Source organism: Anomalospiza imberbis, chromosome 5 (assembly GCF_031753505.1).
Source record: "Anomalospiza imberbis isolate Cuckoo-Finch-1a 21T00152 chromosome 5, ASM3175350v1, whole genome shotgun sequence".
Taxonomy (NCBI): Eukaryota; Metazoa; Chordata; class Aves; order Passeriformes; family Viduidae; genus Anomalospiza; species Anomalospiza imberbis.
Window position 1 is genome coordinate 11,700,026 of NC_089685.1, and position 25,608 is coordinate 11,725,633.

A 25,608-nucleotide genomic window follows, 5' to 3' on the forward strand; every position below is an offset into this window, starting at 1 on the left:
AGTCTAGAGTCAGTAAGATATTTTTTACGGTGGGTTTAATCTCTGGTGTATCATTTACCAGCCAATTTCTCATGTGTAATTTATGCATATGCATTAGCAAATTTATCTAGAGTGGAAATTGAATGGTAGAGGGACAAAAATTTTCTGGCCAGCTGTATTAAATGCTGTTTATATAAAAAGCACACACAGGCTGTGGGTTGATACAATTTCTGTGACCTCCAATCAACACTATTTAGTCTTTGTATTATTTTTTAGCATGTTAAACGAGGCTGATCACACTGACTGTCTTTATGCTAATATTCAGTAAACACCACATATCATCAAGATCCTCTTCCCCAAATGATGCTAGCTACAGGACTGTAACTTTCCTCTTCTGAAAATACTTGAGTTGACTTGTGATTCAGACACTACATCCTCTAGTTCTCCTTGCTTAACTGATGTAGTACTTTCACTTGCCCAGAATTATTTTCTTTCAATTAGTTATACTAGGAAAATTACTTTGCCTTATATTTCATTAAGTACTTTCTCCAAAAGTGATCACCTCCTAGAAGACATATGTTTCTGACAATTTTCAATACAAAGTTTTCACAAAAGTCATTTTGTGCTATTGAAAATCAGTATTAAATATCTGTTAAATTGGGAATTTTCAGATGGGAGCAGAAAACTATATTAATTAAAGTTCCAGAAAGAAATTCTGTAATAATTTTACTGAAAATTGTAAGCTCTAATTGCTCATGTCACCATTTACATATTCAGCAAAAATTACAGTACCTCCATCTGTGAATAAAAACATCATCTTCTGATATGCAGCTGGGGCCATATATTGGGAACCTGCCTAAAGATGACTCTTATTTCAGAAAAAGGTCAGCTCTTGCTAGTTCACACAGTATTATTTTTCACTAGATTTCATAAGCTAGGTTACAGCTTGTTTGTATAGCCTCATACATTGCTTCTTTACCAAAATAAGATTTTAAAACTCTTAGTAATATTAACTAGGTTTATTTTTTTAGGTTTAATATTAAGGCTCAGTATTACAGTTTGTCCTCTATCTTCTTTTTACATGATCATGATACTGAGTAAAGAAAGAGGCTTGCATGTATGCATGCAGATCTTACTAATCGTGGCATCAATCTATTTTAATCTTCTCAGAAAAGTCAAAGGGAAATAGTTCTGATTTTTTCTTTTGCCTGGTTAGACATTCAGATTATTAATGCTATTGTGTAGGAAGATTAGCCATAATTTCACTGTAACTACATTAATAAATTAATGAAATTTTTAAATATTTCAGACAATTTGAAACAATTAGATTCAGATTACATTTTATATATAAATCAACATAATCAAAAACAATGCTGTCATTTTTTCAGAGTGTAATTTTTGTAATCAATAAGTACATTTCAAAATCACTTTCAAAGTCCATATACATCTCTGTATCTGTATGTGTCCATGAACAGACATGGTCCCTTGGTTGACTGAAAACTTCCAGTCCATTATTAAAGCAGAATTTGAAATGTCTATTTCCTTTACAGGAAAGAAATATTTCCTTTGGCTCCTAGGGAAGAGTGTAAAAGCATCCACTCTGTGAACATTTTTGTTACAATATAACCTAAACCACTATTACAGAATTACCTTGCTAAAAGTGTTCAGGACTTTCTTTGTGCCTCTTTAGCACACCACATGGCTGAGGAAGGGAAGTTTCCCATAAGGAATGTTCTTTACTTCACCCTGAAGTGCCATTATATGCTGATTTCCATGTGCTAAGGGAAATTCCCATCTGAATAAAGTAAATAACTAGGCACTGTATCTCAGAAAGTCACATTTCCTTTCAAATTTTAGGACTTATCTCCCTGTAACCATTTACCAGCTAAAGCAATATTTTACTTGTTATTAATTCCTCATAACCAAATTTATTTTCTTATCACCTTGTGTTATTTCTGTGCATAACTACTGACATGAATTTATTGACATAGCTTTTAGCCAGATAGCATCATAGGGAGTGTATAATAAAAATAATACACACTATATTAGCATATGTTATATCAAAGAATACCTTTCATTAAAAAGGTAACAGCTAAGACAAAGAATTTATCCTTTTTTAACCTTAAGAAGCTCACAATAATATTTTATGTCAATGAAGGGGGATATACACTGAACTGATATTCCACTTATTCTATAGAAATATTAATTTTGGAAAAAAACTCTTTATAAACACAGTGAATTATTTTGTAGTGAGTATAATGGGTGTTTTCACATGCAGTTTCATCTTCATTATAGGCAAAGTGGGAATCAAGATGCTTTTTCTGTGCCTGTCCCTTTGAGTCTACTCCTGATGTCACTGATACGAGCTGGAAAATTGCATAGTATGACCTGAGGGAAAATTGCTTATGCCCATGTTTCAAAAGCGCTCACTGTTTTCGGATGCCTCGACTATTTACCCTTGAGAGTTTTGCTTCTCTGTGAAAATTTGTTCCATGCAATTTTGCAGCCAAGCAGCTGGCTTTCACTCCTCAGTGTTGCATGCAGTGCATATTCCTAATGGTCTGCTAGTGTCTGAAACTGAGCCATTGTGCCTTCCTCAGTTACAGGTCAGAAGTAAAAGCCAGGCAGGATGTGAAGCCTGACATCCGGCAACCCCCGTTTACAGACTACAGGCAATCCTCCACGGACTACCGGCAGCCCCCGCTGGACTACCGGCACCCCCCGGTGATGGATTACCAGCAGCCACCGCCGCTGGACTACAGGCAGCCCCCGCTGATGGACTACAGGCAGCACTCCCCTGACACCAGGCAGTTCCCCCTGTCCGAGTACAGGCAGCCCCAGGTACAGGCAGACACGCTCAGAGCGCTCCTTCCTAGGCAGATGGCAGCAGGCTCAGTAGGGACAGGTCATGGATGTTGGTAAGGAAGATGCCACTATGGAAGGAAAAGGCACATCAAAGGGTTTTACTCTGAGTTACTACTTCTCTGTAGAGGAAATTACTTCCAAGCCATTAATATTAATGTATAACTGTGTGATCTGTAAATTAACATTGCATTTATAATTGTGTGGCTATAATGTTAAATGAATGCCATTTTTAAGGTACTGGAGAGTTGAAAGAAAAATTCTAACAAAAAGTGTTTTCATCAGCAGAGGAGTTTTTTTCATTCTTGGGACATATTGATCAAACAGTGGGTGTTCTTAGATCAGACTGCATTTCTACAACATTCTTGAAAATTAAGATTTTATCTAATCGGAATAAATAAATAAAGGAATGAAAATCTTGAGTGATAAATTTCTGTTGGTAATAGTTTGGATGAGTAGAAACTAGCCCATGCAACTAGTTTCTTTGACATCAAGCATGATCTGACCAATTCAACGAGATGATGAGTTAGATGAAGAGTTATGGTACCTTGGACAAGATTCCTCTGATGACAGATACTTACTGACAGGTTTGAAGTTTGAGGATTTAGCTTAAAGTTCAGACTTTGAAAAAGACCTTCATTTATCCTTACATAAAGGCAGGAAAAATAGAGGTCAAAAAGTATTAGATAGGAGACCATAAACTTCTGGACAATACATGCTAAAACCATGTATAGGTGGTTTGTATGTACATATTTTCAAAACCAGACATGTAAACCATATCAAGAAAAATACTGAAATTCCTAAATGGGATCCAGAGAACCTTATGAAAATACTGTGCATTTCAGTATCTAAATAGCAAATCTCTATCCCCATGTGCATACCTTATAAAATGCTTCTTAGCATTCGGAGGGATGCTTGGGTTGGCTGTTTCCTAGCACCTCCAGTTTAATTCTCTAATCAGTGCACTGCAAAACCCAAGTTTTCTCTTTCTTTTCTCCTGCTCCCATGGACCTTGTACTCTTGGCTGACAATGGATCAGAAGCTACCAGAAAATTTCCCTCCCAGACCTCTCTATGGACCTTTGCTTATATCAAGTGCATCAATACATATTTGAAGAGATCAATTTTAAAGTTTTCTTGAATGTATACCACAATGCCCATATAGTTAATTCTTTCATTTTGTATTTATTTGTACAGGACTTTGATTATTTCACTGTTGATTTGGAGAAAGGAGCCAAAGGATTTGGGTTTAGTATCCGAGGAGGAAGGGAGTACAAAATGGATTTGTATGTGTTGAGGCTAGCAGAAGATGGACCAGCAGTAAGAAATGGAAGGATGAGGGTGAGTAAAATACATTGTGACATTTTTTTTCAACATTTACAGATATGTTTGGTGATGGGGTCAAAGAGAAAGCGCTTTTTTCACCTCTGATCAGATTTTTAAAAATAATGCCAAACACCTCTTATAAAATAAGCTCATTCTGTAGGTGTTGAAGAAATTAGTTGATACATATAGTAGATCCCTGTAGTTTCTTCAAAAGTAAATGTATTACTTCTGGCTGATAATACCTTTTACCATGTTATAAATTTTTGTCATTATTATTTTCACTCTCATCTAAGCAACTTAAAAATCTCAGACAAAGTTTGGTGTTTCTTAGATAATAATTACATAATTAACTTTTGGGTCTCTAATTGCAAAAGCAAAGTGATCACTATAGGACATGTATTAGATAATTATGAAACCTAAACCCTCACCTGTGTTTTACTAATTTAAGCAAGTCACCTTTGTATTGTTTGCAAATTTGTTTATTGATCTTAATTTGTTTGTAGGGATCATGGTTTAAAAAAAGTGCAAACACATGGTCTATACAGGAAAAATAACCTAATCAAAAATAGAGACTTCAATCTGTCCAGTTGTGATAAAGACAAGGTATAAATTCATCCAGGCCTGCTGATACTTTGCAGATACTTTGTGATTACAGAAAAAGGAGAAGGAAAAAATATAGGCAAGACTACCAAGAGTCAACATAAAAAGTTGTTTATGTATCTCACTAGCGCAGTCATGTTCAACCAATATTTAATTTCAAAGATGGGAAATGAAAATTGTGTTCTGTACAGTGGTAAGAACAGATTTTACAAATATCATGGTTGTTGCACTTATTCTGTTTCACAGCCTAAACAATCGGATCAAATTTGATGTCTTACTCGAATAGCACTGTCTTTCTGTGTATAGCTCAGGAGTTTTGCTGTGCTTCAAATGACTTTTAACTTGGCCACTTGGTAGAATTGCAAATTTCAGTTAGTCCTCAGTTGTATCATGGAGTGCAAGCCCCTGGCACTGGCAGCATCAGCAAAAGAAGTCCCTATGTCAGGAAGGCCAGTGGGCAGTCAGGCAGGCAACTGGTAATGGAGATATACTCCCACTGAATTTTTTGTGTGAAATACAGGTGATTTTGTGCTGCAGCTGGAACTTTAGCTTTAGAATATCTTCTCTGGTCTTCATTCTTTCCTTTATTTTAGTATTATCATTGTCTGTTGCTTTTAATGAGAAGCCATATGCAAGATGCACATTAGTAGCTATAATGTGATAAAAGCTGTGCTTTTAATAAGCTCTGGAATCACATATTTGGAAACATATGGCTAAGAATCCAGAAAAAATAAAAGAACACCTTTGAAGAGGGTTCATTTCAAATAATAGCCTGTATTAGGTAGAAAACGAACATTCAAATCTGTGCACCATTTAAACAAACTAGTACTAAGGAATGAAGTTAGATTATTCACTCTGTGAATAGCCAAAATATAGAAAGTATTTAACATTAATATAGGTTGTGTTTTTTTCAATTGCATTAGGAAAAGTTCTGTATGCTTTAATGAATACTGCTAATATAGTTCCTAAAATATCTTGGGTTTACGCTTTTTCATTGTAGTGGCCACAACATAGAGCCTAACATAATAAGTGTTATTCTGACCAGATAGCTGTAACTGGGGATTTTTCTCCCTTTTAAAAGCATCATTCTTTATAACCAGTTCTACCATGCATCCTTGTCACTGAGTGTTCTCTTTTATTCTCCTGCCTCACAGACATTTTAACCTGACAAATGGGTTTGGAACATGAAAGATTTTTATATTCAGTGACCTGTGACTGATGGACAGCAGAAGCTCAAGAAACAGCTTCAAAACAAAAAATAGAAAAAATAGAGCAAAAGAAAAATAAATATTGTTGAAAAAATATATTACATAGGAAAGTGGGCAAAGGAAGCAGAGTTCTGTACACACATTTCCTTTCCTAAGTTTACATCAGCTGTTAACAATGCAGGTTCATTCACACTTCTTGGCTGGTTGTTGCATCTCTGTATCTCTGTTTCCCAGGTGCATCTCTACAGCAAAACATGCAGAAATCAGGGCAATGTTTCTTGCTTTAGATACCATTGTCCTTAAAGACATGATTCTCTGAGCCTGGGCTTTCAGCGCTGAGGATAGCAAACCATGCTTTTGTGGTAGGATCTTAGCAGAACACTTTCCAGCTAAGAGTCATTCTGATGACCTACCTGTCTCCATTATTGTTTTGTTTGCTGTTTTCTCCTCCTTGAACAGCCTTCTTTAATTTAACTGAAGCTTTACAGAGAAACACTGAAGTAGATAGCACAAGGTGTAGGTCATGCTTATAAAAGGAAATAACACACATAACTCCAGCCATATTCCCAGTCACAAAACCAAGAAAAGAAAAATAAAACCAGATAAGTTATTGTAAAAAAACGATCATATAATGAAACATGTTACCTGTAGGGCACTTAGATGTAATAAGCAAACATATCCCACAAATAACATTTTGTATTCAATCTACATATAGCCAGCAAAAGCCCTGATAGAGACTCAGTCATATCGATACAAAGCTCCCTATTTTACAGAAATAAATAAAATAATTACCTTAAAGTAATAGAGCTGAAGCTATACTAGTGGTTTTATAAAATTGTATAATTGAAGAAATGAAATCTCAAACTGAAAACAGCTCTGGGTGAGGAAGTCAAAGTTTGTGTGTTTACTCTATTAGTGGGCACTGCAAAACCAAAGTGTTGGAATGAGTCCCAACAGCTATATTCCACTTGGACATGTGTTAAAAAAAAATCTGAGAGTCCACCACCATACATTCAAAAGATTCTAAGGTCTAAATACATGTAAAAGTGTTAGGCATTGCAGAGACAGAGGATATTACAGTAAAACCTATGATTATAGGAAAACAGATGTAAAGAATTGGAATGGAGCTATCTCTTGTAAAAGAAAAAAAGTAGATCTATTATTGAGGACGGTAAGTATGGAAGGAGTACAATATGCCAATAATAGCAAAAAGAAATTAAACAAGAAAGCAATGATAAAACAAGATGAAGAAAGGAACATCAAAATCAGGACATCCTTATGAAAATTTCAGTTTGATCTTCAGGCTTTTATGAACTTTGGTGAGACTTGTGAGCAGACAGAGAACAGACTCATAGAACAAGCCCAAGAAGGGATGATCTTCCACTGGCCCGGCCAAAACTGTCTGGATTTGTAAATATTGATGTAAGAAAGAAGAAGATTTTATGAAGTTCATTATCACCATTTCCAATCATAATTGGATTATTATTCTGGTCTCCCTTCCTACTGAGGATGGCATGCTAGGCATGTTGTGTTTTTATTGGGAAAAAATTCACCAGGGAACACCCCATTTTAGGATTACAAGATCTAAAATAGTCTTTAATTGCACTTCATGATAGATGAAGTTTTCTATTATGAATTTCTGCAGAATTGTTCTGGGAACTGGAAAGGTGGAAGAGCACTGAGTTGATGTCATACAAAGTTCATCAGTTTTCCAATCCTATTGCTCCTCTACTCAGGGATCCCTTTCTGCCAGCCTAGATAGACACAGCATTAAATCATGAGGTTCAACAAATTATTCCCTTAAAAGCAGGTTTAAACTTTCATGGTCTTGTCATGGCACCTTCACATTCACTGAGACTTTTATTTGAGCCCATAGACTCTGCAGAAAGCCCAAGCATATATCTTAGTTTAACTTGGCTTCATCTATCACTGGACATGGGAAGGAAATGCCCATCAAAGCGCCCAGAGGCCTACAGGAAACATTATTTGCAGGCATCCTCTGCCCATGTGGTTGTTAAACTATTCTCAACCAGTGTTGGAGACCCACAACCATAAGGGCAGCTTCATATAAAATCATATGTCAGGCCATACACAACAATTAACGGTGGCAAGACTTTACTGCAATTTATGGATAAAATATATGGCAGCTCCTCACAGGAGACTGCCATAAGGGAGAACCTCATCACTACACTGGAATTAAATACTGACAGTGTGTTTTATATAGATATATAGAATGTATCTAATATATATAAATACTGACTTAATTCTGACAGCAGAGCAGAGAGCAAGCTACAATGGTGAATTCTGAAAAAAACCTATCTATGTCTGTGCTCCATAAGACAAGGATGCATTAAAATAACCACAAAAAATGTTTGGAGAACTATTAGTGCCTTTGTTATCTTTTCCCAGACTGGCAGATGTCTCAGCACATCAGGATTCCATTCCTCAAGCAATCCTAACATCAGGGAAAATCACTGAAACTAGTTGGTGATGGCAATATTAAGAATAAAGCTGCAAGGCCCATTCTCAGAGTAGGGCAAGAACATGGCACATACACTGTCAGTGACGGTCATATTGAGTTGAATCCGTCACCAGAGACAAGGGACATAACACAGACAATGTGGAGCACATTCCCACAGCCTTTGAAGATTCAGACACTACTGGAAACAATTTTACAGGTCCATTTTGATAAGGCTCATGCTAACTTATGTTTTATTCTTGCCTCATGCTGAGGACAATGATTGGCAGAGCTCTGCTTGCAGATCTTTATCCCTTCCTGTCTTAGAAGGAAGGGATAAGTTCCTTACTGCTCTCAGAGGGATTGTTAAGCATGGTCATGAGACCATGAGACATGAGATATGATCAACACATCTCTTATTGCCTTGAATGATATCTCCAGAAGCCAGCATGTTCATTGAAACCAGTGTCAAACAAAGAGCCTGTGGCTGCAAAGGTACAGAATAACATTAAATTCTTGAAGAATGAGGCTAAAATGTGCTTTTTTATATACAGTGTACATTTGTGTCATTTTTGTCACTTCGTGAGCTACATCCTTTTTTCACATCTTCCACAAAAGCCATACATCTCCTCTGTGACATCTCTAGTTTCATTGTCTTGTCAACTCATTTTTCTCAGTCCTCATGCACCATTTAGCCCTATCTCCAGCTTCCTCATGTCTCCTTATGCTACATTATTTTTCTCATTTTATTGCATATTTTTCTTATATTTTGGCAGGACAGACATCTGAAATCCAGGCACAGCAGAATTCTCTATCTTTCATGCTCTGCAGTTCTGCTTTGACTCTTCAGTCCTTTTTCCTGATTGTTGCATTTCTGTGGTTTGCATTCCTCTTTTGCTTCAGTTGTACACAGCTGGAGATAAAACCAGGCACAATGGACAGGGGGCTCCTATAGTGTCAATTGTGAGCTTCTGTGTTTTTGAATAAGAGTCTGTGTGGCCTTGCTTGGTTGTTCCAGCTTGCTGAGTGAGCAGCACAGTGATGCTCACACCAGTAACTAATCTAGGCTGTGGTCAGGTTCATGGCATTCTGCAAACCAGCACAGTTAGTGTATTTAATTATTTCCCATAATAATAAAGTTCACACCAACCTTATTTATGTTTATTCAGAAAGCTTCACCCATTCACACCAAGAATTATTCCTAGCAAAAGGGGAGAGTTGGGTATCCAAGACCCAGGGGTCAAAAAGGCAGGCAGAAAGAGGGAGTTTGTCTCTTATTTGAAAGGAAACAGAACTAAAGTTTCAAACCATGGATGACATAAATATTAGATTTAAAACTGCTGTCAAAACCCATGTATGAGTATTCAGCAACATTCAAAACTGACATTTTCCTCCTTGTTTGCCAAAGAGTTACAGAGCTCCTATCAAACTCAATCTGATATTAAAGCCCTCTCTTGAGCCATAAGAGAAATAACTTAAAGCCCCCTTTGAAAAGTCTGGAGTCCAGGCTTCTGAACAGTAGGGTGGCATGTAATAGTTGGTTATAGCTAACTATGTCTCACAGAATAAATTTCTTACCATTAAGACTCTTCAGGCTTCTCAAAGGAGCAGGTGGTATGTAGGCATCTGGGCTCTCTAAATGCTGTACAACTGTGGAGTTTAACAAGGTAACATAAAACTGTCTCCCTGCAATATGACATTTCCAAACATCTCAAGTCAGGGTGCCCTGAAATCACTTAAATTGTTCAGGCTTCAGTGGATAGGTAGTCAGAGATTAGTTAATTAGGACTCTACAGTGCTTGGAAAGTCTTTTATACCATGCAAAACAGAAGTCTTTCTCTTGTTTCATCATGGTGTTTTTTCCATTTCACATTTCTTTATTGCTAGATGTTGCACACATTTAGCTTGGTGTTCATCTAGTCACTTAATCACTGCATCCCTTTTTTTCAGCCCTTGATTTTTAGGTTTTTAGTAGATCAGTCATCTGTTTCCACCAAATAAGGAATCATTCCCTTTCTGAGGCTTGGATGTAATACAGCTTCCATAGATACTTTTTATAAGTCCATATAAACATGTGCAAAATATCCTCATTCTTTTTAAAATTATTTTTCAGTTGCTGTTTTGCATCTCAGAGATTACAAAATCCAACAGAAATGCCTGGACTACCACATACCATTTTGTTAGATTCCTACTGCACAACCAAATTTTGTACCAGAAACCACATGCAGTTCCTGTAGTTTCATATATAGGAACTTTCTAACATTTGTGATTCTGGTCTCTGTACATTAGTGTTGTATTTCTTCAGTCCATCCAGAACCAAGTCTTTGCAGGGTTATCTCAGGTCTTTGTAGTCCTGTTGCTAAAAGAATATGGAAAATGGGAAAATATGAAAAAAGCACTGATCATCAGCAGGACTGATTGTTTTCTGTCAGTGACCATCAAATCAAATCAAATCAAATCATATCAAATCAAATCAAAGCTTAAGAGAAAGAATGAACAATTTCTTACTCTACAGTAAATGGAAACCCTTGACATCACTTTGCCATGCAGCCGCCACGATCTGCACTGACTCCTTACTTAAGTAGAGCTTCTGTGAGATTTCTTGTTAATGAAGAACAGAGCTGATGAACAGAGCATCTACTTGGGATGCTCCACCAGTGATTGGTCCCATATTAAAGGATGATTTCCTACAGTCTGCAGTGGAAAACACCTAAGATTGCAATCAGTAAGTACAGTTAGCAAGTAGCTCAGCTCAGCTTGAGAGTGATTAGAACAAAAAGCATTGAAAATAGAGATAAACATTTGTCACACAGTAAAGAGAGTAGGTGACAGATACAGACAATTCTTTATCCAATCAAGAAAGCTGCAGCAAGGAAACAGGAAGAATGAAGGAATAGCTTGCTCAGTCATGACTTTTTACAAACATTTAAGGCAATCCCAGCAACCAAAAATGAATGAAGGATTTACCAGTTTAATCTTTAATTTCTGATATAGCATACTTTGGAATCCTACTTTAGATTGAAAAGAAAGAACAAGACTGACATACTGCTGTGTGACTCATGAAAATCCTCAGGTTCTCCAGGTCCTAAAAAGCAGTGAAATCTTATGTTCAGAATATTGGAGGAAAGTGGATATTCCTGCTGGGAAGACTCTTTGCAAGTCTACTCTAATCACAGCAAACACAAAGGCAGGAGAAGCAGTGATAGCTCCTAAGAGACAGAAAGGTCTTCTCCACGTGGTGTGCTGGCACAGCAGGGACTCAGCTGCTGAACCCTTGATGTGAGTGAGGGCTTGAGAAGGTTGTCAAAGACCCCACTGAAATTTTGGAATGTATATAATACTAATATTTGGAATAATCCCACACATCAGGGACAGAAGAAGTGCACTCCAGGAAAATACAGTGCTCCACCAGCAGCAGCTTGACTAAGGTTTTGTGCACACATCTGGAAGACAAATACCCACAAAGTAATTCATGCTAGTTAGGCAGCCCATCTTTTCTACATAGGTAGCACTTACTCTTAAAACCTGCAGCATACCTGGCTTACTTTCTGCAGTGATATAAATCTTACCTTCATAATAAGCATTCAGTAAATGTCAACACTGTCATTTCAATGGAACAAAAAGACAAAGGTATTCTTAGTCCCATCATTTATTCTGTGATTTGTGATCCATCTGAACAGAAGAGGAAGATGTTAGCTATGCTTTCCCACTGAACTGGATGTCCCTTTGGAGTAATCTAACTCACACTCCAATTCCCTACTACATACATCACTGCCCAACCTCACTTGTGGAGAGACTGGGTGTGATTGATCTGAGCTCAGAGAATTCAACTGGGATACTCAAGAATATGAGCTGGATGCCAGCCTGTGGCAAGAGGAGCTCAGTTCTGGGTTAGTGTAATTGGCAGAACTCAAGGAAGAATATATTGACATGCAGACATAAAGCTGATCAACATTCTACTGTCTGCACAACAAAGAAATGCAAACCAAGGCCCGTGGGGATCCTGAATACATTTTGACCGTATAAAAGCTTAATAAATCAAGAGCAAATTAACAGTAGGTGAACTATTATTCAGCATTTCTCCAAAAATTTGTATGTGTTTTTAAGAATTTGTTTGCAGAAAGATAAGGATAAAGAGTATTCCTCTCACACACTTAATTAAAATCCTTTTAACAAAAATGTATCCAGTTTGGCACATTCAAAGCGTCCTTCTAACTCTATGCCCAGTAGCAAAATCTTTCAAGCCAGTTGTGAAAAAAAAAAAAAAACAAGTTAATAATCATGATAAAAATAGTTAAGTATTAAATTTTAGGACTAAAATACTTAGTTGGCAGGCAGGCATCTTATTTCAGTCTGGGTGTATGGAATATTTATGAAGGTTTTCAGGTCTAAAAATTAATTAACCCTAACTTAAAAATTAAGACTCAAGTGTTAGAAAACAAATGAGCACACCACATGATGCTGCTCTGTTAATTAATACAATTTGTCCAGCAACAGGAGTGACATAGGCATTGACTTCTCTTCTGTGTTTTCCCAAATCACAACAAGTGGAAACTGGGAGAGGTCATCTCTAAAGGTAAAAGGATAGATATGAGGCCCATTGCTATGGCCCACCAGCCTAATGTCCTCATTCCTACAAGGACAAGTAAAAGATGCTTAGAAAAGGAATGTAGGACAAGTATGAAATGATACTTCACTGCATATAACATCCAAGACACTGTCAGTCGGGAGTTTATATATTTTTCTATGTTAGAACTCAGCATTAGGCCTATTTCTAACCACTTATTTGAATGTACTCATGCTTTTGACATTCCAGATATAATGTGTCAATGGATTCCAAGTCAAAGTGCCTGCACTGTTTGGAAAAAAAAAAAACTCCTTTTTTTGCTTGTAGTTACAATATAATAGTCTTGCTTCATCATTCTGCACATGATTCTTTATTCTATTGATCTATATCATGTACTGAACCTGATCAGTCTATTTCACCTTGCATCAAAAGGTGTTGCTGTTCTTTACCCCTGACCAGCCTCATTGGCCTCCTCCAAACCATTTCTGAATGTATCACATTCATTTGGAGGTGGAAGAACCAGAACAATTTGCAGTTTTCAGGATATTGGTGCTCCTAAATGACACAGCAATGTCTTCTCCTTTATTCTCCACTTTCCCCCTAACAGTTGGTATTCTGTTTGGGTTTTTGGCCATGCTGACATTTTCAGCGTAGTGAGCTAAGCACAAGGACAGCAGGACCTGTGTTTTCAGCGGTGATGGCTGATTTAGAGCGATGGAGTACATCGTTTTCCACATGTACTATACTTGGTGCTTAGAACTCAGCACCACTGGACTTCATGTGCTGCTTTAGGACACAGGACTGTGCCATCTTTTTTTAGAGCTTTTAAGTCTAGATATAAGAATACTGCATGGTAATGTGCTGTCTGCAAATCCTATCACCTCTTCCCCACACCATTTGCAAGTATGCTGAACAGAATAATCACTGTGGTAAAGTCTTTTGATTGTGAAAATTGACCATTTCTTTAAAGAAAAATTTTTTCCCTAGAATTTAATCTCCTGCTTAGAAGACCCAATTCTTTTTCATCCCACAGCAGAGCCTCTATTGAAGACTTTACTATTAAAAGCTTTCTGAAAATGTCAGTATACTAACCAGATCACATTAATCTATAAAGTCATTGAGAGCTCCAGTGACCTGCAATAGATCTGTGAGGAATGGCTTCCCTCTACAATAGCCACACTGACCCTTTCCCACTATATCCTCATTATCCTTGTGCCAGCTAAGACTCACCATCCTTATTGCTTCCTTCCATCTGCTCAATTGAACATGAGACTCCCTTGGTTACTTTCCAAGACCATTCTTAAAGACTGGTGTCACACTTGCCACTTCCCATTCCTTTGAAATTCAGCAATTTACTGACTTAAGCAGTAGATTATATCCTATAGCTACCAGTTCAACAGCTTCATATCCAAATTCCTTTAGAACTGAGGATAAAAGTCATCTGCTTCTGGTGGTGTCTCACTATCCGTTTCATCAGTCTGTTATAAAATCTTTGCCACGGACCCTGCTGTTGGAGTCAGTTCCTCACTCAACCCTGCAGTGAGCAGACCCTCTGCAGGAGTTTTGCTGCCCTCCTCTTCAGTGAAAATTGATGAAAAGAATTAATCTGTTTTCTGCAGTCTTTTCTACCTTGTGCCCAAACTATCTTTTGAGATCTGACAGACTCCATGCCTATGGTATGCTTGAAAATATCTTCTTAGAGCTTAATTTCAGCTTTTTTCCTCCTCCAAATCATTTTGTAGTTTCATCTTTATCTTGTTGGAGTTTATGCTCTTTTCTCTTTTGCTGTGTGGATGCAACTTTGGATGAAGGAATCTCCATTCTCAGGTTTCTCTGTAGGATCTATAAAATCAGCTTGTCAGACTTTGAATTTGCTTTGCTTTTGCCTGGTAAGAGCTGCCTGAGACCACCAAGAAGATACCAGAAAATTTTCTTCTTTCTTTTCATAGTCTTTATTGGTTCCCATCCCTGATTGTAATGGTGAAGTAGATGCTATTAATATTACATTATGCAACAATGAGTTATCCTACCTGTTTTGAAAAAGTAATGGTGTATCACATAGAGTAGGGCAATGCATTTTCCTTTTATCTTTGAGGCTTTATTTCACATATACATGGATTATTTTGTAGCAATGTTGTGAAAGGCATCGAGTGTACTGTAGTACCAGTAATCCACTTTGCTGTCTTTTCAGCCCTCATGACTGAAAACTCCATTTTTCCCTCTTGCACTCCCCACTCTTTGCAGACAATCAGGCATGCACATTTTCTGCTTTCCAAGCTCTCTTTCTCAAATAGAACTACCATTTCTTTCCCTCTCAGGTAAAGGTGAAAAAGGAAAAAAAAAAAAAAAACTAGAGCTCCTGCTGCGGAGTGGTGTGAAGGCCTTTTCTTGCTCTGCATCATGTCCCTTCTTTCCCCGTTCTTTTGGGCAGGAGTCAAGACCATCTCTCTGTTGGAACAAAGGGCCCGGTATTTCCAGGGGTAAGAAGCCCCAGCTGCTTAAATAGCTGGTTGACCACAGAAAAAACGACACTTTCATTCCAAATTTTATGTGGTTGGTTCAAAAGTAGCATGGGACATGTTATTGTAATTCCCCCAAAGAGAAATACCATGTCTCCTGCTGAGACATCCAGGCTCACATACCTAAAACGCACCAGAGGGAGTCCAAGACTGCCAAAGCCCCACAGCTTTGCTCAGGCTGGGTGTTACACCTGGGATTTCCAGGCAGCACACATTCTCTGCTGTGAGGAGATTTGCACAGCACATATCCAGCCTGTGCCTAACTCCAGGCAATGATACTAGAGCTTGACAGTACTTGGAAATTCACCAAAATAGATACTCTGGAATTGCCTTTTGGTCTCCAAGTACAGACAATTTTTCAGCCTTTTAGACCAACTGACAATAACAACCACAACAAATTACTTGTAAAAGTGTTTCAGTTATAAAAATATAATGCCCATATAAAAATAATTAAATGTGATTTGTCTCTTTCCTGAGCTTTAATTATAAAATGCATTAATAAAATGACAGATAGCAATGCCCTCCACACAAATCACTTGAGGCTGCTTTTATCATTAGATTTAACATAGACTGAAAATGTGCATACACAATTAATTTAATTTCATGCAACTGGGAACCATACACCTGTTTAGAGACTGTTCCTTACGCTCCAACAGAGGCAAACGTACACAAGGCTCTCATCTGTAGTTTAAAAGCACACTCAAGCAAGGAAAAACCTCTTTACTACATTAAAGCTATATACGTTTCCCTTCTGGTTCACCCTGTTTCTGAAACTCTGTGTGTATGGTTGGCTTTTTTTAACAAGACCAGTAATAATTGCTTTAAAATATGACCAGGACAACACACATATACTTGAGGCACTTTATTCTAATGATTTGGAGAAGCTTTACAATTGTCTTTCTAATTAACCCATCAATAGTAATGTTACTTAAACATTCCTTAGGAATATTATCTTCTCATTATTGCCAGAAAACATGTTGCCCAATTTTATAGCTCAGTTGTTCTTACACATGGATGGAGCATATGAATTAACTTGAACTGAAACAGATTTTGTAAAGAAACACTTTCCATACACACAAACTACTTTCATAATTGCATTTAAACAAATTTCAAAACATTAAGGGGGTGAAGCATTCAGTGTTTACTTTGTGCTTGCACATGTAAGAATATAATAGAGGAGAGTTCTGCTTACCAAGTGGTATTGGGTTAGGAGGAGAACCGGTGCGTTTGGGTAGGTATTTTTCCCAAACATCACGGAAACTCAGCAGTGGCCATATTCTTCAGGAAGAAAGAAACACAGTGTAAAATCAATGTGTATAAAATTTCCAGATTCATTGCTGCAAAGAACAGGTTTCTTCACAATAAGTACAGCTTGGGCTGTATTAAGCTTAAGCTGCTGAGAACACCAGGAGGACATAGAGGTAGATCACTCCTGCTTTGTAGTCTTTGCTGGAGACCACCAGGAAGGTTAAAAACCAGAGCTGATGCCAGCCTGGGGAGTGTCCCACAGGCAGGGCTTGCCTGTTGGGATGGGAAAGGGTACATCTGTCTGTTTCACATGTTTAGAGGAACATGAAGAACTGGGAAAAAAAGAGGTTCTACTGCCTGATGAGAATGTGGAGATGGCTGAAATATTCAGTGTTTTCTTTGTATCAGTCTCCATTGAGATGTTCCCCAAAACATAAACAAAGAAATCAGTATAAATCAGAATAAGGAGAAAACTGCTTAAAGCATACTTAGATTCAAGTTTGCAGAACTTGTTGATGTTCATGTATGCTCAATGACTAAAGTAAGTAAATTTATAGATTATTAGTAATTATGTCTAAGAATTCATGGAGGACAAGAAAGGCCAGAGAAAGTAAAACATATACCCTATTTTCAAAGTCAAATAAAGAAAATTTCCTTTAATTTTTGTGCTCAGAAATAATCTGTGACAAGTTACCAAAAAGTCAAGAAAGTTCACTGGCGTGTGACTTGTGGAAAACAAATCTTGTCACACCAGACTAATTTTTCTTTCTTATGTCTCATTTTCATTCTTATTTCTATGTGGAAAAAGAAGGAGGAGAATGTAGAATCTTCCTTTAACCTTTCAACATTGCCTTCTATGAAATTCACATTAAAAGGTTGAGGTCCTAGGTAAAATCTCTTTTAACGTGGTTACTGACAATAATTCCTCTCAAAGGCTGCACTGAATGATTTGCTCCTTAATAGTAATTACAAATGTAGTTCTGAGGTGTCTGGAATGAAAGCAACTCAGTTCAATATTCCATTAATAATTGGAGACCTACTGGTAAATAATAAAATAAAATTTGCTGATGCCAGTATGTCACTATTCATAGGGAGTTTAAAAAGACTTTGAGAAACAGACTGTTTCAAAATAAAAATTTTGTACTAAAGCAGTCAAACTGATAAAAGTCACAGAGGGGCACAGTGCTCACTTTAGGACAGAGAAATCAGATGCACAATGGTAAATGTGAGGTAACTGCTCAGAATCCAAACTGACCACGGGTTGCAAATCTGATGTGTTACAAAAAGGCAAGGAATTTGTTCTGTGAACATTATTATTAGTAAATGTGGAAAGAATGTTATCATTTTCATCTGTTCTACCTTCATAATATCTTCCGTTTAGACACTGTGAACAGACATGGAAGGATCCAGAAGAGAAGTGTAGAGAAATGCTGTGTGGTATAAACTGCAGGAATCATCTTTTGATCCTAAAAAGAGAAATCAGGATCTCATGTAACAGACACTGATTTTATGCTTGCAATTACCTCTGGCCTCACCTTGGTGTATCTTCAATATGAGGGTATATCTAAGACTCTCTTTAATAATCACTGGATTTAGAAAAGATAGAAATAGCTCCACAAATCTAAAAATTGATTACACAATAGAAAAGTTGAGGGAGAAAGAATATTTGAATGTCTGGACAAAGAGAAAACATACAGCAGGGTTTTGTCCCATATCAACCATAAGAAAATCTACATCATGGAGGGAAAGGAAGGTTATCAAGGTTTAACTGCAGGGAAAAAACAAGAATTCTACCTTACTGACACATGGGGAGCCACTCCTCAGCCAAGGTTTTCTCTTTTGTATGAATTTCCAGATATGAGTGCAAAGTCTAATTGAAGCTTTTCTCGAGGTAGGAGTATTGACAAATTTTCCTTGTTGTTTTCTCGTCTAATCAGAGCTGGGCTTGTGCTGCAAAGGCAGTATAATTCAGCTGTACATCAGTCAGCCACAAGACACAAAAGCAAGGAACACAATTCACCCATTGCTCCTGCAAATATTCATTGTACCTCTGGTCTCACCCTTTCTGATGTAGATTTCAGAGCACCTAATTTTTGCAAACTTGTTTCTCTCCCCTCCTTCAGTCACATAACCAAGATGATAGCCTTTTTTTTAAGCTTTCTCAAGTTATTTGCACATAATATTTTATAAGAAAAGGAAATGTCAAATCAACTACAATATTTTATAATGAAAGAAAATACCAAATGAGCTACATGCTGCCTACAGAGAAAAAAAAAGTGAATTCACAGAAATACAGGAAAGGTTTCATTAGTACAAAATAGTTCCTGCATAGTGACCAGTGAGAACAGAAGGAAGGCAAACAGCAAGGGAAAAATATGACATTAACTTAACCTTTTTACATATTAAACTGTATTAAAATCTTTCTGTCTGTCTGTTCTGGAGTGCAGAGGATTTTATTTGAAGGACTGTACATTCTCTATGCAGCTTTCAGTACTAATTTTAAAAGCTATTCATCAAGGAGTGTTAAAAACACCTCTTTCATTTGATCTAATCTGGCACTTCTCTCTAGACATGCTAACAAGAACATTTTAAATACCTTCTGCAAAATATGGTCTACCCAAGAAATTTACCACAAAAAGAAAGAACTGTCCTCAAGCATTCTGAAAATCTGACTTTACTTTTACAGGATTTCTATGGGGTTTGTTTCATGACATTAAAATCAGGTTTTCCCAAAATCATTGAATTTTGTCTCTATTTGGCCTGACTAATATCCTTGTGGGGATGCTACAAATGCATCTTCTGTCTGTGTTACAGGAGTGGTAACACAGATTTTCTATTTTTGCTCCAAGTGTGTGAACCAACTGCAATCTCCAAAAGTCCATACAGGCAGAGAGCCCTGTATGGCCAGACCTGGGGGAGATCTCACCATGATCCAGAGAGCACCTCTGTTGTGTGTCAGTGTGGCCTGAAGGCTGTCAGAAATATTTTAAATTTTGCACTGCATGGTACAACCAAATGCATTCTTTATAAGTGAGAAAATCAGCTGAGGAAGAAATTTGCACTGCAAAAATTATCCTGCACAAAATAATTCTGATTTTTCCCCCACTGTTAATACTGCAGCAATTACAAAGTGAAATAGCAAAGCTAATAGGTTTTATTTGGATCAGTGGCTTTTTAGTTACATAAAGTATCAGCATAGATTGCATACAGGATCCTGGGACAATGCAGCTCTACGGGATCCTGGGACAATGCAGCTCCTATTGACAAATCTGAATTCTATGAATTCCTTTTGAGACACTGCCATAGTACTTCTACTAGCATTCTCTCTGTCTCTGAGCAAAAGTAAGGACTAGATAATTTCTTGACATCCTTTCCAGTTTTCTTTGATGCTAGGAGATGTGTTGACATTTCATATTGTACACATTTATTTGGTAAATACTATATTTCAAACTCAGGCAAGGAAAACCACTGAAGGATTACACCTTGAGCTGACAGAAGGACAATTGTAGCAAAGAAAACATACAAAATAGAAGATATTTAAGTGTCCAAGGCCAGCTAAGAGCTGGTTTTGTTGAGACAGTCTTGTAAGAGGGAAAGACCTTGAAGTCTGTATCATTTTCTCTCTAGGATGTGTAGGCATTGTTGTTTTAGTGTGTGTTTTAGCAATTCAACACACTATGATGAAGTTGTAGGTGAAGAGTGAGGCAGATAAGATCCTGCTGAACAGATGTATTCCTCTGGCACTGACAAATGAGTGTGCTGACCCACTCACCTGAGACCCTCATGCCCTACTCTTGGCTGCCCATCACCTGGACCTGCACCTCTACCAGCACCAGGAGATCATCCCTCCTTCTGGGTTTCACCAAGGTTCCCCTTCCAAGGGGGCTAGGAGGCTTCTGCAAGACACAAATTCCAAAGGCTGTGGTGCTGCTAACACAAGGCTCACGTGTCACCTCACTGTGTTGCTTGTTCAAGGCTCTCACAAAGGGCTAGCACAGCAGGCTGTGCAGTGCTGCTCCCTACATTGCTCTCAGCTGTGCTGACCAGGCACAGCAGAAAGCGACTGCTCCACTACTGAAGGAGAAGATTTCCAGCATGGAAAGCCAGCCAAAATAAAAACGTGCAGGCTGGAGGCAAAGCCAAGGAAGTTGAGGTGGATGGGATGTACAGACATCAGTGCCACATTTAACTGCTGTAGAAATAGAGCAGAAAAATAATAATGAAGCCAGCTCTAACTGGAAATCTGGCCAGGAGATGAGTGGCAGAAATCCATAATCAGAACCCTGGAGTTCAGCTGCTCTAACTAGACAGTTCAGACACAGGCTGTGCTTACTCCCAGCAGAAAGATCCTGTGCTAAATAGTTCAAAGTATGCTCTTTGAACTCCAGCAAGCCTTCTTGTCCTGTGTCATAGCACTAACCTTTCTTTGTTTAATAGGGGCTTCATCACAACTCTTAATTTGGTGTGAAACTTTACTACCGAGGTTTGGAAATTCAAATGATGGAAGTTTCTATTTGTGCTTTGAACATCTCTTTTCTCTATGAAAATAGCGAGCGAAACAAAGTTCTTCTCAGGCTCACACAACACTGCATGTAACAGAGTAGCACAGATAATGTTCCGGTGATTCTACCATGTCAAGCAATTCAACAAATCCTCTTATATGCAGAAGATGTGAGCAAGTTACAAAGGCATTACACTGATTTCAGCAGAAGACAAGCAGCACCTGATATACCATATTCAGAACCCACTTTGGAGGTTATTTGATCTGCCAGTAATATTCCTCAGATAGACAGGAACAAATTTACCTTGATGTGTCTGTCTGTCATTCAAGTCACCTGTGATCCATTGAATATGTCTCTTCCTGAAGCACTCATTTTACTGCAGTTCTGTCTGACTCAATATTCTTCTTACCTGACAGGTAGGAGATCAAATAATTGAAATCAATGGAGAAAGCACAAGGGACATGACACATGCCAGAGCAATAGAGCTAATCAAGTCTGGTGGCAGGAGAGTGCGACTGTTGTTGAAACGTGGAACTGGCCAGGTCCCAGAATATGGTGGGTTTTCATCTTTACATTTTTAAATGTGCATGACTCTATATAAATTAACTATGTTGCTTTAGAATTAAGTAGCAGTTGCAGATATTTATATATTGTAATTTCCTGGAGGACATTAAGTATTGGCTTAAGTGCTTACCTGTGTAAGGTGGACTTACTCACATTGTGTACATCGCTGTCATCTGCTGCCCTCCCAACACAGGCAGTGGCTTCCAAGATGTGCATTGGAGGAAGCACTACAAACCTCCTAGGGGACATCTCTGAGCGTGCTGGGAGTTGCTGATTTGCCCATAAACTCTCCTTTTCTTCTTTTATTGGAATTTCTTCCTTATTGGTACTTCTCTGCACATTTTGAGTCACAGCAGATGATCTTGTTGTCATGCAAGTGAGTGGCTCAGGTTGGAACTCTAAGCATTGTCAAGAATGTACTCCTTTCTTTGACAACTTCACCCATTGTATTCTCCCTGACAAAATACATGGATGATCAATTAGAAGCCAGTTCTGAATTTAAAACATGAGATTTTGCTTGTTGTGGTGAGAAAACAGGATCAATTCTTCTTATATTTTGTTTCAGAGGGATTTCTGTGACTTTTGAAATATTTCAAAAAGTATGAGTCATTTAGATAATATAGAAACCTTATTTCATAACTGAAATGACAAAAATTTAAAAGAAATTATCCAAAGGTAATTTCAAAGATGAGGAGGTTTGTTTTTTTTTAAACTGAAATCAGGGTTTACTGTATAGTACAGTGTAACAATTTCATATATTTACATAAGTTCTATGATGTGGACCTCTGGGCCTTAAATCTCTCAGGAAAAGGGCTACATTTTAATGAAAAGTCATTAACTTCTTTATGCTGTGAGGTCCAAAACTCTATTAAACTTTTTTACTTTTACTTTTGAAGTTCCAGAATGACTTCCCATTAGAATCAGAAATTACAGTCACATAAAAATTCAGATACTTAGGCTTAACTATAGGTTCAGGTGAGCCTTTGTTGCCAACATAAATTCAATACCTCTGTTAAAGTCAGCTGCACTGAATGTCAATTCTTTCCCAGCTGTCAATACACATGGTAATTGCAGTATTTTATTCTCTAAACAAGGGCTAATTCTATGGCTAAACCAATACTCAGGACAGTGTATGCTGCATTTTTTACAACTCTCAAGAGCTTCTGAATAAAGGCAGAAAAGATGGGCTATAGCCCACTCATTCCATAATAAAGTTAGTGATTTATACTTTTGGTGAGTAGAAACAAAGCCAAACTGGCTTTCAGGGGCTCTGATAAAATCATACCAAGACATTTAATATCAATTTTAACTAGTGTGCAATCCTTTCAGAGAGACCTCAAACAGAAATTCAGGTCACCTCCAAAACTGTTTTATGGGGAGAGGTGCATCATTTTTAATGAAAGAACAAACAAATGGCCAGGACTGATGCAGTGGTAGCAATCCTTCTCAAACAGCAGAACTATATACCAGCAGTTCTCTGGTTCCTCAGAAAACAATTCAATCTTAAGTGGGCCCAGGAGGCTACAATGAGCAAAGAATCAGTTGCAGTTCAGACCCATTCCAAATCTGAATTTCTTAAGGTCCCAGTTCCAAATGGCACTTAAATCCAAAATAATTTTCTGTTATTTATATAATCTTATAAAATTGTACATTATTCCAGAAAGAGAAAAATTATTTTTTTTTAAAAAACCCCCACAAACACAAAAAAACCTCCAGTGTAAGTATCATTGATTTAGGAAAACAATTCCGAAATGTGCACAAGTCATCCCTTCCACAGAAGACGATGGGTAGAAAATACATATAAACCACTAGAAATCCAGACACAGCTTTTAGTGCTAAGCGAAAGCAACAAGGAGACTTCACAGTGTTGTTTCAAGCCAAGCTTGCCATTTGGGAAGGCATTTGTAATACTGTAATATTACAATTATTACAATAATCAGTTTTTTAAAAATGCAGATTACTGAGAAATAAAAGTTGCTACAATGAAGTGCTTTTTGCTTTTTAATCAGACCATTTTCCAAATGACATCTCCAGTTTACAGCTCCACACAGGAGGAGAGCTAAGGAGCTGTTAAAGGGGCTTGAAAGCCCCTTTTCCTACTGCAATGAAAAAGGAATAAAAGTGTTCAGGAGTCTCTTCATAGTGTACACACAACCCACAGAAAGCATCACAGCAAAAGATAACATCTGCACATCTGCAGTTCTTAACCTGTGCTTTATGCAGGCAGAGAAGAGTTAGAATTGTATCCAGTCTGGAAGGAGAATGGAAGCAAAATAAGAAGATGCCTGTTGAAATTAACTGAGATAATTAAAGTCCTCCCTAGGTCATTTCCCAAAGGTATAAGTAGTAGTTCAAGAACAAACAGAAGGCGCACCTAAATTCCAACAGCAGCCTGCCTAGGAAGTTAAAAACAGAAATTAACAAATAGAACCAATTCAAATGGGAGGCCACGACTCAAGCAGGCCAGATCTCAAGGTTAAGTCATCATGATGCGAAGAACATCTGTCAGAGATCCCCAGAAACATCTTTTCCAGATGTAAAACTGAATGCAGAGAAGATTGAGGACAAAATGGTCCTGAGGACAGCAGATAGTCAATATTTAGTAACTCCCACTTCCTTCAACCAGAATTTCACAGCTGAGATGTAACAAGACTAATTGGAGCTCTTTTTACTGAAATAATCACCTTTTTTTTAAGCAAGTACATGTCAAAAATATTTCTTATACTCATCAGTGTCCAGCTGTGGAGAGCCTCAGTGGGAAATAAGACTTAGTTGCGTATAAAAATGCAAGGCTGGAGGACAGAGCTGGTATTGGGACTGCAATGGTGGTGTGCACCTGAAGCACAGGGATAAATATAACAATAGCACAAATGTACCAGGGTCCTCTCCTGGATATTCTCTTTCAGTCCCTGACGAGCAAAATGGTTAGGGACTTCCCAAGTCAGGTTTAGTAATGCTGTGGTAAAGATTTTCCAACAGCAGCAACGCTCTGATTCGCAGCACTAAAAAGGAGAAAACTTATCTAGAACTACCTAAACCAGCCAGCCAAGACTGTCACATTAGTGTCTTCAGCCTTCAATTTCTTGATTTTCCTTGTGTTTTGAACTTCAGTGCAATGTTTCTGTTAGTACAAAATATGGTGGTATGTACTTAAGTGCAAGAAATGTCAGTGTTTGAATGATTATGTGATTGACATCTGTAAAAGCAGTGTTAAGGAAAATTCATCAATAATAAGAAAGTGATTTGTGAAAGAAAAGAATGTGTACTGAAAAGAAGAAAGCATTTAGTGGAGAAACAAAGAGTGAGCTGCTGAGAGGGTGCTAAATCCCCTGAATGAGTTATGTCAGTTTATACTGCCTGGAAATCTGTCCATTTCCATTCTTGGAAAATTCAGGCTGAGCTGAAGCATTCTTCAAACCTAGGGTAAGAAATAAAGTGTGCTGCAAATGCATGATTTACCTCCATTCAGCTGCTGATTTTGCTTGAAAACAAATGCCAAAGATCCCAGCCCATTTGAGAGGCAGAAATCCCTTTGTAGCAGGCACGCTACCATCAGAATGTAAGCGAAGGAGCTCAGACGTGAGTAATTCTCCAAAACTGAAGCTGATTTCACAGCAGGGTGCAACAAAAGACATGTTGAAAACAGGTGTTTTATCACCCAGCATCTCAGAACATGTTTGCTGAGGATAAGGATAGCCAGAGGAACTGTGCTTCCATGGGAGGTGAATTATCACAGCTCATCCAAACCCCAAGAACATCAGCATCATGTTTCATAG

At 37.8% G+C, this 25,608-nt stretch overlaps 1 protein-coding gene across 12 annotated transcripts in view; it reads left to right on the top strand.

Moving 5' to 3' along the window:
- MAGI2 (membrane associated guanylate kinase, WW and PDZ domain containing 2) overlaps positions 1-25,608 on the top strand; it is a 709,198-nt gene that overhangs the window by 664,095 nt on the left and 19,495 nt on the right. For all 12 annotated transcript variants that reach the window (XM_068189600.1, XM_068189602.1, XM_068189601.1 and 9 more), the window contains 3 exons: positions 2,580-2,820; positions 4,038-4,181; positions 21,685-21,823. In XM_068189600.1, coding sequence (XP_068045701.1) covers positions 2,580-2,820; positions 4,038-4,181; positions 21,685-21,823 — 524 coding nt within the window. The remainder of the gene's footprint in view (positions 1-2,579; positions 2,821-4,037; positions 4,182-21,684; positions 21,824-25,608) is intronic.